This window comes from Delphinapterus leucas, chromosome 5, assembly GCF_059928025.1.
Source record: "Delphinapterus leucas isolate spDelLeu-1000000601 "Yukka" chromosome 5, BTC_Dleu_Yukka2, whole genome shotgun sequence".
NCBI lineage: Eukaryota > Metazoa > Chordata > Mammalia > Artiodactyla > Monodontidae > Delphinapterus > Delphinapterus leucas.
In genome coordinates this window covers 4832420-4848350 of record NC_143133.1, presented here as the reverse complement: position 1 = coordinate 4848350, position 15931 = coordinate 4832420, and the positions used below count along the sequence as shown (strand labels likewise).

General features: G+C 35.8%; 1 protein-coding gene across 10 annotated transcripts in view; it reads left to right on the top strand.

Annotated features, from left to right (window-relative positions):
• The window catches only part of NAA15 (N-alpha-acetyltransferase 15, NatA auxiliary subunit), a 76246-nt gene that overhangs the window by 14027 nt on the left and 46288 nt on the right, over positions 1-15931 (top strand). For all 10 annotated transcript variants that reach the window (XM_089911484.1, XM_089911486.1, XM_089911482.1 and 7 more), the window contains exons 2-4: positions 10373-10457; positions 12754-12858; positions 15121-15278. In XM_089911484.1, the coding sequence (XP_089767610.1) occupies positions 10373-10457; positions 12754-12858; positions 15121-15278 (348 nt within the window). The remainder of the gene's footprint in view (positions 1-10372; positions 10458-12753; positions 12859-15120; positions 15279-15931) is intronic.

The window sequence follows — 15931 nt, the reverse complement described above, 5'->3', positions numbered from 1 at the left end:
GACACAGTTGAGGCTCTAATAAGTTTAATTAAGCCAGTGATGCAAACCTAAGTGTTTTCTAAGATTTGAACTGTAGACTCTAGAGCAGCGTTGTCCAATAGAATTTCTTGTGATGATGGAAGTGTTCTGCATCTGAATTTCCATATGTTAGCCATTAGTCACATGTGGCTATTGAACACCTGAGATGTGGGTAGTGTGACTGAGGAGCTTTACTGAAGAATTTTAAATTTTATTTAATATTAGCTAATTAAAACGTTAAATAGCTATAGCTCTGAGTCTAAAGACTGTAGGTGCCCTTTCTCCATACCTGTCTGCTCTACAGAAGTAGGACTACTAAAAGTAGTTCCAGTACACTGGCACTACTAAGTGCTAGCCAGGCTCCTAGTAAGTTAATAAATGGTTTTTTTTTGTTTGTTTGTTTGTTTTTTGTGGTACGCGGGCCTCTCACTGTTGTGGCCTCTCCCGTTGCGGAGCACAGGCCATGGCTCATGGGCCCACCCGCTCCGTGGCATGTGGGATCCTCCCGGACCGGGGCACGAACCTGTGTCCCCTGCATTGGCAGGCGGACTCTGAACCACTGCGCCACCAGGGAAGCCCTATCAGTTTTATTGATCTTCTCAAAGAACCAGATTTTGGTTTCACTGATTTCCTTTATTTTTCTCTTTTCTATTTCATTGTTTCTGTTCTTTTTTCTTTTGTTTCTTCTGCTTATGTTGAGTTTAATTTGCTCTTATTCTTCTACTTTCTTAAGGTGGAAGCTGATATGATAATTGGAGACCTTTTAGAATACAGACTTTTTTCTGACTACTTTTATAATTTTCTCTTTTGTCCTTATTTTTTAGCATTTGGATTGTGATGTGCCTCTTTTTTTGTTTGCTTTTTTGTTTTGTTGTTTTCTTTTTTTTTTTTAGTTGATCCTGCTTGGAGTTTGTTGAGATTCTTGGTTCTGTGGGTTTAATAGTTTCCATTTCTCTATTGAGATTTCCTGTTTGTTTTCTGATTATTTCATGTTTTCCTTTCAATCTTTTAAAATTACTTAATAGTTACTGTTTTAAAGTCTGTCTGCTACTTCTATCATTATCTCTGAATCTGTTTTTGTTGATTAATTTTTTTCTGTAGGTCATGGGTCACAATTTCCTGTTTCTTCACATTTCTAATTTTTGTTTTTCTGTAATGTGTATTATAGACACTAGGATATTGAGTATCTGGATCTTGTTGTCCTTTGTAATAGAGTTTTGTTTTGGCAGATGGTTAATTTGCTTGTGCATCAGCTTGTTCTTGTTTTTAAGCTTTAATAAAAGTGGCTCTAGATTATCCTTATTCCCAAGGTGTGGCATTTCTGGGTCTCTGATGAATCCTGGAGTGTTTAATGAAGTCTCTAACTGGATGTTTGGAACTCATATCTCTCCCAGCCATGTACAAGCATCCATAGTTGTTCAGCTCATGCTACTTGGTAGTTGTTCTTGGCCAACTTGAGTAGAATTCTGCAGTGTACCTGATCAATTTAATATTTGACCAAAACTCTTGTACAAATTTCTGAAATTTCATCTCTCTACAGTTCTTTCTAATACCCTGCTCCATAAATTTCAGCTCTTCAGGCATTTTCTGTCTCAGATATCTGTTTAGGTCAGTAAGAGTGGCATGTTCTACTTGTGTTCCTCCTCTCTATTCTGCAGTCTGGAAAATGCCTATAGGCAAAAAAAAAAAAGATTTTCTTGGGATTTACCTTGTTTCCCTTCTGAGAGCACAGTCCTGTGTTGGCTTTTGTCCAATGGCTGAAAATAATTATTTCATATTTACTTAACCAGTTTTATGCTTGGCAGGAGCACGAGCTGGTGTCAGTTATTCCTAGACATTTTAGAAGCAGGAGTCTCAGTGTATGGTGCCAGCATTTAGCACACAGGATTTGAACAGTTCATTCTATTTGAGTTATATCCTGTTTTGCCTTACTGTTTCTGTAGCACACTGTTAATATTTTAAAATTTAGCTGCTAATGAAAGCTAACAGTCTACAATATTCTAATATTTTTGAAACTATTATGTTTGATCTTGAATTAACATATGTTCATGTTACAGGCAAGGTGACAAACAGAATACTATGGCATTCATTCCATACCAAGGGAACCACTTACTTATAATTCTGAAATTTCAAGAACTCCCCAAATACAAGAATTTCAGAGATGGGATTATAGACATGTATTTTTATTTAATTTTATGATTCTACTATGGAGAACTTAACATGTCTGCCCACAATGTTGTTTTACAAAGCCTGTTTTAAATGAATTGATGTGAAACCTTTGCTCAAACTATACTGTATGTAGTATTTGCATCTCTCTTAACCTAAATAAAAGTAAATTCTCTAAAAATTGTCTTTAAGTCTATGGGTTTGATTAAAGCAGCATTAAGTATCTTATGGTTTTAAAAAAAAAAGAATCTTATCATGGTAGCTTTATTCCCATGATTCTGTAGAGTGAACTTTAGTGATAGCGTTACATGGGAGTTTTAAAAACAAGCAAATTATTTTTTTCATTTTGTACATTTACGCCTTTTGAATGGTTCGAAAAAGGACTCCTTATGATTATATCTTCTGTTATACTTTAAGACTGCTTTTATAAGATTCCATTTTGATTAGACAGAAACCTGTGTTAAAGCTGAATTATACATAGATCTGGCCTTATATGTTTGGAGGAAAGAAATTGTTGAATATGATACACCACTTCCTATTTTTCTTGTAAACCCTGTATGCTACTAGAGTTTATCTTTGGGCAAGAGCAGAAGTGTCAAGGAAATTTTTTGGGGTAAAGTAAATTGAATGTTTGCTGTTACTTTTTCCATTAAACTGTGAGAATACTACTCTCATTTGTTATGAGTGACCTGTTGTAGGAGTAGTGCTTTTAGGGAAAAAAGAGATTGAGGTCTGTTTCCTTAAGTGCACACTGAATGGTGTGCCATTCTCAATTATTTTTATGGGTCACCTTGACAGAAGATAATTGGGTTAGTGGCATTGAGTATAATTTCAATATGGGCAGCCGCCAAATTTCATTAATTGGGAGCATAATCATTAGGAACTGAAACTTAATTACTTTTCTGAAGTTTGATAAAATAAAAAACTAAGTGCTCTAGTATTATTATCTCATTAAAAGAAAGTGGAGTTCGGTTTTTCATTTTCATTTGGTAAACTCAGTTATTTGGGGGAATTATCAAATTGGTTAATCTGTGTGTGTTCATTTTTGTCACTTTATTTTTGGCATTTTTATTGCCTGTTTGATTATAGTACTGAGTAAGCAAAGGAACAAAAGGTGAGATAAAAGTTGAGTTTGTTGGTTAGAAGATCTGTTAAAAGATGAAAACTGTTGGCTTTAATAATATTTATGTTAATAAAATGTAATAAAATTTCTGTATGTGATGGAAAGAGCTCTTAACTGGGACTCAGAGGACCTAGACTGTTAGGCCCGCCAACACTAACTAGGAATTTTGCCACTAACTAGGTTTGTAATCTCTGGCAACAGATGCACAAGGACCCCACGCATATTTTTGGATGTCTTTCTCTGAATAGTTCCATCACTTGCAGTACTCTGCCTTGCAGAGTACCTCAGCCTCCTTGACCTTCAATCTTTGTTTCTTCAACTCTGTGGACTGCTGTGCTCTGCTTTGGATCCTTCTCCCTGTGCTATAATCTGTAAAACAGTGACATTACCAAGTGTGTCATGTCCCCCCAACCCATGGTTCACAATCCTGCACTGCCTGTTGTCCAGTGTCTGGCAACAGTTATTTTATACATTTTGTCCAGTTTTGTTGTTTATGTTAGAAGGACAAATTCAGCCTCACTCCATCATGGCTAAAAGTGGAAGTTCCCTTACTATGTTTTTACAGAAATAAATTTTTAGAAAGCAAATTGAGGGTTTTAAGAATAGTGTACTTAGGGGGCTTCCCTGGTGGCGCAGTTGTTAAGAATCCGCCTGCCAATGCAGGAGACACAGGTTCGAGCCCTGGTCTGGGAAGATCCCGCATGCCGCAGAGCAACTAAGCCTGTGCCCCACAACTACTGAGCCTGCGCTCTAGAGCCTGTGAGCCACAACTACTGAAGCCTGCGTGCCACAACTACTGAAGCCTGCGTGCCTAGTGCCTGTGCTCTGCAACAAGAGAAGCCACTACAATGAGAAGCCTGCGCACCGCAACGAAGAGTAGCCCCTGCTCACTGCAACTAGAGAGAGCCCGCGTGCAGCAACAAAGACCCAATGCAGCCAAAAATAATAAATAAATAAATTAATTTTTTTAAAAAAAAGAATAGGGTACTTAAACTGTTCTTTGTATGTATGTAGTTCCTGGAAAACAGTGACAGGTTAGGAGTATCACTTTTAATTAGCCTAGTCTTTACATCATATTAACAAATTAAGGAATAAAAACCATATGATCATCTCAGTAGATGCAGAAAAAGCTTTTGACAAAATTCAACACCCATTTATGATAAAAACTCCAGAATGTGGGCATAGAGGGAACCTACCTCAACATAATGAAGGCCATATATGACAAACTCACGGCAAACATCATACTCAATGGTGAAAAACTGAAAGCATTTCCACTAATATCAGGAACAAGACAAGGGTGTCCACTCTCACCACTCTTATTCAACATAGTTTTGGAAATCCTAGCCACAGCAATCAGAGAAGAAAAAGAAATAAAAGAAATACAAATTGGAAAAAAAGAAGTAAAACTATCACCGTTTGCAGATGCCATGATACTATACATAGAAATTCCTAAAGATGCCACCAGAAAACTCCTAAAACCAACCAATGAATTTGGTAAGGTTGCAGGATACAAAATTAATGCACAGAAATCTCTGGCATTCCTATACACTAACAACGAAAAATCAGAAAGAGAAATTAAGGAAACAATCCCATTTACCATAGCAACAGAAAGAATAAAATACCTAGGAATAAACCTACCTAAGGAGGTGAAAGACTTATACTTACAAAACTATACAGCACTGATGAAAGAAGTCAAAGATGACATAAACAGATGGAGAAATATACCATGTTCTTGGATTGGAAGAATCAATATTATGAAAATGACTATACCAACCAAAGCACTCTACAGATTTCAGTGCAATCCCTATCAAACTACCAATGGCATTCTTCACAGAATTAGAACGAAAAATTTTACAATTCGTATGGAAACGCAAAAGATCCCAAATAGCGAAAGCAATCTTGAGAAAGAAATGGAACTGGAGGAATCAGGCTCCCCGACTTCAAACTATACTACAAAGCTACAGTAATCAAGACAGTGTGGTACTGGCACGAAAACAGAAATATAGATCAGTGGTACAGGATAGAAAGCCCAGAGATAAACCCACGTACATATGGTCACCTAATTTATGACAGAGGAGGCAAGAACATACAATGGAGAAAAGACAGCCTCTTCAATAAGTGGTGCTTGGAAAACTGGACAGCTACATGTAAAAGAATGAAATTAGAACACTACCTAACACCATACACAAAAATAAACTCCAAATGGATTAAAGAGCTAAATGTAAGACCAGACACTATAAAACTCTTAGAGGAAAACATAGGAAAAACACTCTTTGAAATAAACCACAGCAAGATCTTTTGTGACCCACCTCCTAGAGTAATGGAAATAAAAACAAAAATAAACAGATGGGACCTAATTAAACTTAAAAGCTTTTGCACAGCAAGGGAAACCATAAACAAGACGAAAAGCAACCCTCAGAATGGGAGAAAGTATTTGCAAATGAAACAACAGACAAAGGATTAATCTCCAAAATATAAAAACAGCTCATGGAGCTCAATATCAAAAAAACAACAGTTCAATTAAAAAATGGGCAGAAGACCTAAGTAGACATTTCACCAAAGAAGGTGTACAGATGGCGAAGACATACAGATGGCCAAGAGGCACATGAAAAGATGCTCAAAATCACTAATTATTAGAGAAGTGCAAATCAAAACTACAATGAGGTATCACCTCACACCAGTCAGAATGGCCATTATCAAAAAATCTAGAAACAATAAATGCTGGAAAGGGTGTGGTGAAAAGGGAACCCTCCTGCATTGTTGGTGGGAATGTAAATTGATAGAACCACTATGGAGAACAGTATGGAGGTTCCTTAAAAAATTAAAAATAGAACTACCATATGACCCAGCAATCCCACTACTGGGCATATACCCTGAGAAAACCGTAATTCAAAAAGAGACATGTACCAAAATGTTCATTGCAGCTCTATTTACAATAGCCAGGAGGTGGAAACAACCCAAGTGTCCATCATCAGATGAATGGATAAAGAAGATGTGGCACATATATACAATGGAATATTACTCAGCCATAAAACAAAATGAAATTGAGTTATTTGTAGTGAGGTGGATGGACCTAGAGTCTGTCGTACAGAGTGAAGTAAGTCAGAAAGAGAAAAACAAATACCGTATGCTAACACATATATATGGAATCTAAGAAAAAGAAATGTCATGAAGAACCTAGGGGCAAGACGGGAATAAAGACACAGACCTACTAGAGAATGGACTTGAGGATACCGGGAGGGGGAAGGGTAAGCTGGGACAAAGTGAGAGAGTGGCATGGACACATATACACTACCAAACAAAAAATAGATAGCTAGTGGGAAGCAGCCGCATAGCACAGGGAGATCAGCTCGGTGCTTTGTGACCACCTAGAGGGGTGGGATAGGGAGGGTGGGAGGGAGAGAGACGCAAGAGGGAAGAGAGATGGGAACATATGTATATGTATAACTGATTCACTTTGTTATAAAGCAGAAACTAACACACCATTGTAAAGCAATTATACTCCAATAAAGATGTTAAAAAAAATAGACATGTACCACAGTGTTCATTGCAGCACTATTTACAATAGCCAGGACATGGAACCAACCTAAATGTCCATTGACAGATGAATGGATAAAGATGTCGCACGTGTATTCAATGGAATATTACTCAGCCATAAAAAGAATGAAATTGAGTTATTTGTAGTGAGGTGAATGGACCTAGAGTCTGTCGCACAGAGTGAAGTAAGCCAGAAAGAGAAAAACAAATACCGTATGCTAACACATGTATATGGAATCTAAAAAAAAAAAAAAAAGGTACTGATGAACCTATCTGCAGGACAGGAATAAAGAGGTAGGCATAGAGAATGGACTTGATGACTTTGGGTGGTAGGGGGAAGCTGGGGCGAAGTGAGAGTAGCGTGGACAAATATACACTACCGAATGTAAAATAGTTAGCTAGTGGGAAGCAGCCGCATAGCACAGGGAGATCAGCCCAGTGCTCTGCGACGACCTGGAGAGGAGGGATAGGGAGGGTGGGAGGGAGGGAGGCTCAAAAGGGAGGGTATGTGGGGATATATGTATGCATATGGCTGATTCCCTTTGTTGTACAACAGAAACTAACACAGTATTGTGAAGCAATTATACTCCAGTAAAGATCTATTAAAAAAAAATAGTGTGCTTAAACTATTCTTTGTATGTATGTAGTTCCTGGAAAATAGTGACAAGTTAGGAGTGTCACTTTTAATTAGCCTAGTCTTTATGTCATAGCTTCCTTTAATGCTTTTTACTGTTATTTTAATTATTATAAGAAAAATTAGTTTTAGGCTTTCTGCTAAGTAAATAGGAACACTAAATTTAGTTGCTTAGTCGGATGTTTCTTTGGCTGCATATGGTTACGTTACTGCTTCTGCTCTCCCCTCCCTCCTATCCCCCAGATCACTTTGCCTGTTGATTGTGGGAAGGGCTGAGAGGAAGCTATTGCAGACAAAGTAGGACTGATGGATCTACTAGAGAATGGAAGTGTCAGGAAAGGAAAGCACAGAGGATAATTAGGTTTTTTGCTTCATCATCTGAGTGAGGGTGAGTTGAGGGAAGGGCATCTCTTGAGATGGTGAAGAGTTGGTGAATAGATTCTGGGGGAAAAATCAGTTGTGTTTTGGATGGTGTATTAGGTTTGAGATGTGAACAACAAAATAGAGATGGTGAGTACATAGTTGATTATAGGACAGCTCTGTAGTTGGCTGTAGCATTGAGCTTTAAGCAGTTGATTTCATGGTGCTGAATGTAAAATTTTACATTTTTGTTTCTCCACATTTTTCTATGATTTTATTATCATTTGCATTAACTACCCCTCCCAGATTTTGAATGTATTGTTTTAAAAATTGTGAGTAAAATTGGTTTAAACTTATGACAGTGAAATCTGGCATAGAGTCATATCTTTAAGATGTTTTCTGTAATGAATACAGTGCTTTAAAAATAATTATTGCTATAAAAGCACATGGTGATAGTTAAAAGTCAGATAGCACTAACAGGTTTATGATGAAAAAGAATTTGTCAACTCACCCCCCCTCCCCATCCCCTCCATACCTTCCCACACCAGAATAAAGCACCCTCAGTCCTTCAGCCATTTTCTCTGGTATTTGTTTTTCTGTTGCTTAGTAATATAACATTATTTATTTCTTCTTTTTAAAAATATTTATTTATTATTTGGCTGCGCCAGGTCTTAGGTTGTGGCACGCAGGATCTTCGTTGCGGCACGTGGGATCTTTAGTTGCGGCATGCGAATTCTTAGTTGTGGCATGTGGGATCTAGTTTCCTGACCAGGGATCAAACTTGGGCCCCCTGCATTGGGAGCATGGAGTCTTAGCCACTGGACCACCAGGGAAGTCCCTATAACAGTATTTCTTGATACATGAATTTTAGACATTTGTTGACTTCTGTTTATGGAAAATGAGGACTTGGAACTTCATCATTCACACATTTGCTCATTTGTCTTTCTCTCTTTATACTTATATCACAATATTTTGATAAACCAGTATTAAATATTTACATTTTTAAAACTATACATGTATTTTTTATTGTTGAGCCAAATATTACGCTAAGACCACTAAGACCACCACACTCTCTTATATAAGCCTTTATTTCTCCTGGAGTTAATACCTATCTTACTTATTCAGTTACCTGGTTTTCTATAGACCCATTGCTCATTTTCCCCAAATGTGCCTGTATTTCTGTCAGGTGTTTATAAATAAAATTTTCCATTTTTGTCCTTGATAGAAACCTATGCCATGGTGGCCTTTGGCATCCTGTTTTATTTTGGAGTGGTTGTTCTCTAGTTCTTTTTTCTGCATTAGATTACTTATTTACTAAGTCCCATGTTATCTTTTTTGTTTGTTTTGATTCCTTTTAATAGCTTCCTAAGGAAGAGTGCAGAGAGATAAAATTTTAACTTTCTGAGAAGCTTTAAGCTGTCATTTTACTTACATATACTTGATTGACAGTTCAGCTAGGTAAGGAATTCTGAATTTTGAAGGCTGTGTGTAGTTTTATAGCTTTTAGCAATATTCCATTGTTGCTTTGGAGTAAAACTTCAGTGCTATTCTGATTACAGATCTTTTTTATGTGACTTGTTCTTTTCTCTCTGGAAGTTTTTTTTTTTAATTAATTTATTTTTGGCTGTGTTGGGTCTTCATTGCTGCGCATGGGCTTTCTCTAGTTGCAGTGAGCGGGGGCTACTCTTCTTTGCGTTGCGCGGGCTTCTTATTGTGGTGGCTTCTCTTGTTGCAGAGCACGGGCTCTAGGCGCGCAGGCTTCAGTAGTTGTGGCACGTTGGCTCTAGAGCTCAGGCTCAGTAGTTGTGGCGCATGGGCTTAGTTGCTTTGCAGCATGTGGGATCTTCCTGGGCCAGGGCTCGAACCCTTGTCCCCTGCATTGGCAGGTGGATTCTTAACCACTGCGCCACCAGGGAAGCCCCTCTCTCTGGAAGTTTTTAAGGACCATTATTTCCAGGCTTTGAATTTTCATTATGGTGTACCATAGTGTGGGTCTTTTTTTCCCCTTTGTTAATTTGCATGCACTTGTTTGTCCCTTGTGGCTTCAGAGACTTGTTTCCTTCAGCAAAAAGAAAATGTTATTTTAAAATATAATTTCTACACCTTTCCTTTTTTTTCAGTTTTCACATTATTAACACTTGTTGGACCTTTTGGAGTAAGCTAATGATTTTCTTATTTTTTTCTAATGTATATTTTGTCCCTTTGTCTTGCTTTTACTTTCTGTATTTGAACCTTCCGTTTTCTTTTTCTTTTTTTTTTTTTAAATTTTAGCTGCACAGTGTGGCTTGCAGTATCCAGTTCTCTGAGCAGGGATTGAACCCAGGTCACTGCAGTGAAAGTGCCGAATCCTAACCTCTAAGCCACCAGAGAACTCACTGTATTTATTTTTTTTAACTGTGTTTTAGTGGGATTTAGGAGAATATGGAAATAACGTGATCATTTTATTGTATTTAACAGAATCAAAAATTTAGCACCGAATTTAAAATTGTTTGCATTTCTTGCTAAACTTAAATTTTTCTCTTTTGTTTTGACAGAGATGTTATGAACATAAACAGTACAGAAATGGATTGAAATTCTGTAAACAAATCCTCTCTAACCCCAAATTTGCTGAGCATGGAGGTAAGTGTAAATACTGTACACTTGCTTGTAAGCATAATTAGGTAAGGCTTTGCTTACTTATCTGGTTTCACTTATTTGGGTTCTGTTAATCCCAGCTGCCTAACTGTTTTCCAGAGAGAATGGACCTTCTTATCCTTGACTCCTGTGAGATGTTTAATACTGATACTTTGAATTTATTGTCGAGAAAATGATAACACAATCTACTTGAGTTCTGATTTATTCCTATTTTGAATATTAGCACCATAGGAAAGGCAAAAGAACCTAGTAAGACAATATGCTAATTTAAGTTTAATAAATAAATTTATTTAAAATGTTACAAGAAAATTTTGCTTGAGAACTTTGGTTGAGCTAGATAAATTTTATTTCTTACAATAAACTTATTCATAAAGTATCCATTTGGGTCTTTGCTCATGAACCTGCACCTTCTTATTTAGCATTGTATCTTAATTAGTTTTTCAAGACAGTCATGGTTAAGACATGATTTTGAAAGTTTACATAGCTTTTGCCTGTGTGAGGGTAGAAAATTGGACAGTGAAATGTTTGTAGGATAAACTTGTAAAGAAGCAAAGGAAAAATAAGCTTCCACAGGTCTGATTTGTAGTTAGGAAACATGGCTCTTTGTTAATTAATTTGATAATGTTCTCTTAGTATTGAAGAGGAAGAGAGCAATAGTTCCCTGTTAGCTATCTTTACTCTCGTGTACTTTCACTATAGTGATAAAATTGTTTAAAGATGGAAAGCAGTGGGAATAAAGTATCTAAAATTTTCTCTCTCCATTTCCTTGTTAAAAAATAGTTTTGCTAGCCAGTTGGATATTAGGTTGTTTTATATTCATTCCAAAAGTATGCATAATGTAATGTAACTTTTAGTCGTATAATCACCATAGAGTTTCAGTACAGCAGAGTACCAACTTTCATTGTGTCTAAAATGCAATTTCCCTTCATACTTTAACATATCTGAAATCAGGTTGCATATGAAGTGTCATAATTTAATTGAAAATACTTTTTAACAGTACATAAGTTATGATTTGTTCTAAACTTACTGACAACCTGGGTTTTCATTAATTAAGACACTTGAAGTTGTTTCTTGCAAGAATAGATTTTTACCTGTTTAACAACAAAGTGTTACTTTCTACAGTACCTTGCTAATTTGGCTACTTGCCAAATATATTTTGTTTGTTTGCTTCCTTTTTCTTTAAATTTATGCATGATTTATGATGATTTTGTACACATTTTTTTCCTTCTTTTTTTTTTGCTTCCATTTCTTTTTTTTTCTTCTTCTTTTTTTTTTTTTTTTGTGTGGTACGCGGGCCTCTCACTGTTGTGGCCTCTCCCATTGTGGAGCACAGGCTCCGGATGCGCAGGCTCAGCGGCCATGGCTCACGGGTCCAGCCGCTCCGCGGCATGCAGGATCTTCCTGGACCGGGGCACAAACCCGTGTCCCCTGCATCGGCAGGTGGACTCTCAACCACTGCGCCACCAGGGAAGCCCGCTTCCATTTCTTTATCTATGTTTTACTATAAATGTTGACTTTTCCTCAGGATAATATGTTTAATCCTTATCTTTTATTCCTAATTAATTTTTCTATAAATTTTAAATTGTAGTCCTAAAAGACAAATTAATCATAATGAATATTTATATTCATTTGTGTTTCATAGAATATACATTGTGAAATTAGAAATATTGTTTTTCCCTTTCTGAAAATTAATATTTTCCTCAACTCTTTTTTAATCTGTGGATTGTGAATGACAGGTGTCTGACATCTTCTTTTACTTGTATATTTAATAGTAATCCCAAATAACCGTTTTAAGATAAATTTATGAAAACCAGAAATGTAATTTATGTGTATATTTAAATAGTTGAACAGTGAATTTAACCTTTATGTAACTTGGGTTCACAGAGATAGTCTGTTTCAAGATAAAGTTTTTCATACTTTAAAGGAGCAATTTAATAAGGTCATGGAATTCCCCTGAACAGTAGGAAAATCATTTTATCTTGTTAGCATATGGATTACCAGATATTTATGCATTTTTGTATCTTTTTATCTAAAAAAAAAAAAATCTAGGGAGGCCTACAGTATAGAAATGTGTAGTTACTTCATTTGTCAATTTAACAAATATTTTAATTCTGTAAAAACCTGGACATTTTCCCAGGAATCTCCTTGAAGTTTTAAATATTAAGGATAATGTAACATTTGTTTTTGAGATTATGGTTACCATTTTTGTTGTTGTTAGTTATCTTTAAATTCTTTTTCTTTTTTTCTTCCTTTTCTTCTTTTTCTTTTTTTTTTTAAATAGAAACCCTGGCTATGAAAGGATTAACATTGAACTGTTTGGGAAAAAAGGAAGAAGCTTATGAATTGGTTCGTAGAGGTTTGAGAAATGACTTGAAGAGTCATGTGTGTATCCTTTTTGTATAGTTAAGGGTTGGATTGTGGTGTCTTGAGCTAAGGCAGCAATTTGGGAGTCAGAAGTTTTAGATGTCTCTTACTGTGTAACTCCAGAGGAGATGGTTCTTTCTTCAGTTGAATAATAGCAGCTGCCTTCATTCAGGAAACATTTTTATATACCTACCATGTTCTACTGTTGTATCTAGTCACAGATAAATGGGACTTGGCTTTTAAAATATCTATGAAAGCTCTCCCCACACTTAAAAAAAGAGGTACCCTGCAGATTTCATCATAGCATGAATTTAGAGAAGGATGTACAATAAGGACTATTAGAAGGCAGTATAGTATACTGATTGAGAGCCCAGAGTTTGGAGTGTGCTTCACTTTGGTTTGAGTCTCAGCTCAGCTTCTTTCTAACTGTGATCTTAGGGCTTAGTTTCCTTATGTGTTAAATGAGAATACTCATACCCACTTCACTGTGGTGGTGTAAAGATTTAATAATGCTTAACATAGTCCCTGATAATGCTGTACTGTATGAGGTGAATTTTATTTTATTTTATTTTATTTTATTAAGGGAAGTGTGAGAATAGAATCAAGTGCAAATGTCTGAGGGAAGACAGAGAAAAAATTGTGGGTTACTGTTTTTTAAATAGTTTTTGACAAATATTTCTTTACTCATTTTGTTGGCTAACACAATGAAGTGCTGAAACACTTAGCAAATTTTCAAGTGTTAGTCTGGAATAATACAGACTAAGAAAAGATATGGATTTTGCTGTCAAAGATCTTACAGTCTAGTGAAGGAAGATACTTGGTAGAAGCTTAACACTTCTGAGTGTTACATAAAATGTCATAATTTGTTCAACAATTATCACTAATCCGGTAAAGCAGAAGTGAGTGAGTTGAGAGTAACCAGAAACTGAAAAGGTAAGCAAAGGATTAATTAATAAGATCTTGTAGATATCTTTTCATCATTTTAATGTTGGTGCGGTGTTCTGTATGTACTTGCCACGCTTTATTTAACTGGGTTCCTCTTGACGAACATGAATTTCTTTAAATTTTTAGCAGTGTTAAACTCCTTGAGGATAGATTTTTAGAAGAAGAAGATTCAAGGCAGTTAAAAGGTGTTGCAGTGCTCAAGAGAGTTGATCAAGTCCTGAAATGGGGGTGCGGGGAATAGGAAGGTAGGTAATGGGTGCCAGATTATGAAGGGTAGTGTATCTCAGGCTTTTTAAAACCATGTTCCAACCAAATGAGAAGATTTGTTAACCTTTACTTCGTCATTTGCATTATGAAAATGAAGATTATTTTTCAAATAAAATTTATACCATTATATATGTATTTTCAGTTATACATGTCACCCTAGAAATTCTGTATTTACTGACTCTGTTAAGGAGTGTAGAAGTTGTTAGATTGAAAAGTTGGAATCTGATCTGAGAGAGAAACATTACTCATTTCTGGAAAGGGAAGTAGACTTTTTTCTTTTGATTATGTGTGTTTTAAAAGGTTACTCTGGCAGGTGAGAGTAAAAGCAGAGAGACTGAAGGCAGGAGGATGGGGTGGCTTGCAGTAATCAAGATCTAAAGTGAAAAAGACCTGTTTTAGGGGAGTGAGATTATTTACATATTTTCCCCCTTTGTAGCACAGTTTTACAACCTACTATAATTTTGCTTACTTATCTGTATCCCTTACTAGACTTGAAGTTCTTTGAATAGGAGACTGTACCTTTTGGCCACCTGCACCCTAAATTTAAGTGGTTGATTTTTAGGAACTTTATACTGCACTAAGGGTCTGTCCCAAGCACCTTGTTAGCTAAGGAAAAGAAAATACACTTGATTTAAAACAATTACATGTCATGGATACCCATTCCCTCTTTTTCCTTTTAAAAGTAAAGATAATTCTTAATATTTATTGAGCATTTATTTTTGTGCAAGCCAGTGAACATTTTATATGTTATTCCATTTTGTCACCAAACTGCTGTGCTTTGCTTTGCTGTATAGACTTTCTATTTATTTATATTTTATAATTGAGGAAACATAAGATTAAATTAACTTGTTTAAGGTCACAGAGCTAATAAGCCAGGCTGGACCTGTTTTCTCTGGCTCGAAGAGCTGTGCTTTTTTTCCCCACTGTATCAAACTACCTTCTGTCTTTATATTCTCTCTGTTTTTTAAGCTTGTAATTTTATAAATAGATGTAGTTTTCTGAGTTTCATAGAGAATATTATTGGAACTTTATTTCTTGACCTGGAGGTTGTATCCTTAACTAAATCCTTTAGGTTGGCATGTTTATGGCCTTCTCCAGAGGTCAGATAAGAAATATGATGAAGCCATTAAGTGTTACAGAAATGCGCTAAAATGGGATAAAGACAATCTTCAAATCTTAAGGGACCTTTCTTTACTACAGATTCAAATGCGAGATCTTGAGGGTTACAGGGTAAGTAGAGAATTTTTTTATTCTAAGGAAGAAATATTGTTTAAATATTTAAAACTCTTTTTGAGTACTTTCTGATAACAAGTTTTCCATTAAAAAAAAATTTTAATTGAATCTTGCTCTCTTCTCCCAGTAGTGATTGTGTTTATGCCTGGACTAATCAGATTTAAAACTTATTTTACTGTGAGGCAGAGCTGGATTACTGTATAAGATTGGGTTAATCAATTCAGCGAAAAAGTAACATTTATATACATATATTTTGTTTGTTTGTTTGTTTGTTTATTCTTTTTACCTCCATAGAGACTAATATTCTGTCTTAGTAGCTACATTGTGTGTGCGGGGGGGCGGGGGCTTCCTTCCAGTTTTATTCAAATATAATTGACATACAGCACTGTATAAGTTTAAGGTGTACAGCATAATGATTTTGTTTACATGAAATGTTACCACACCGTTTAGTAAGCATTCATCATCTTATATAGATACAAAGTAATAGAAGAAGGAAAAATTATATTTGTTCCTGGCGCTGAGAACTATTAGGGTTTACTTTTGTAACAGTTTCCACATATATCATACAGAAGTGTTAATTATATTAATCATATTGTACATTACACCCCTAGTACTTAATTTATCTTATAATTGGATGTGTGTGCCTTTGA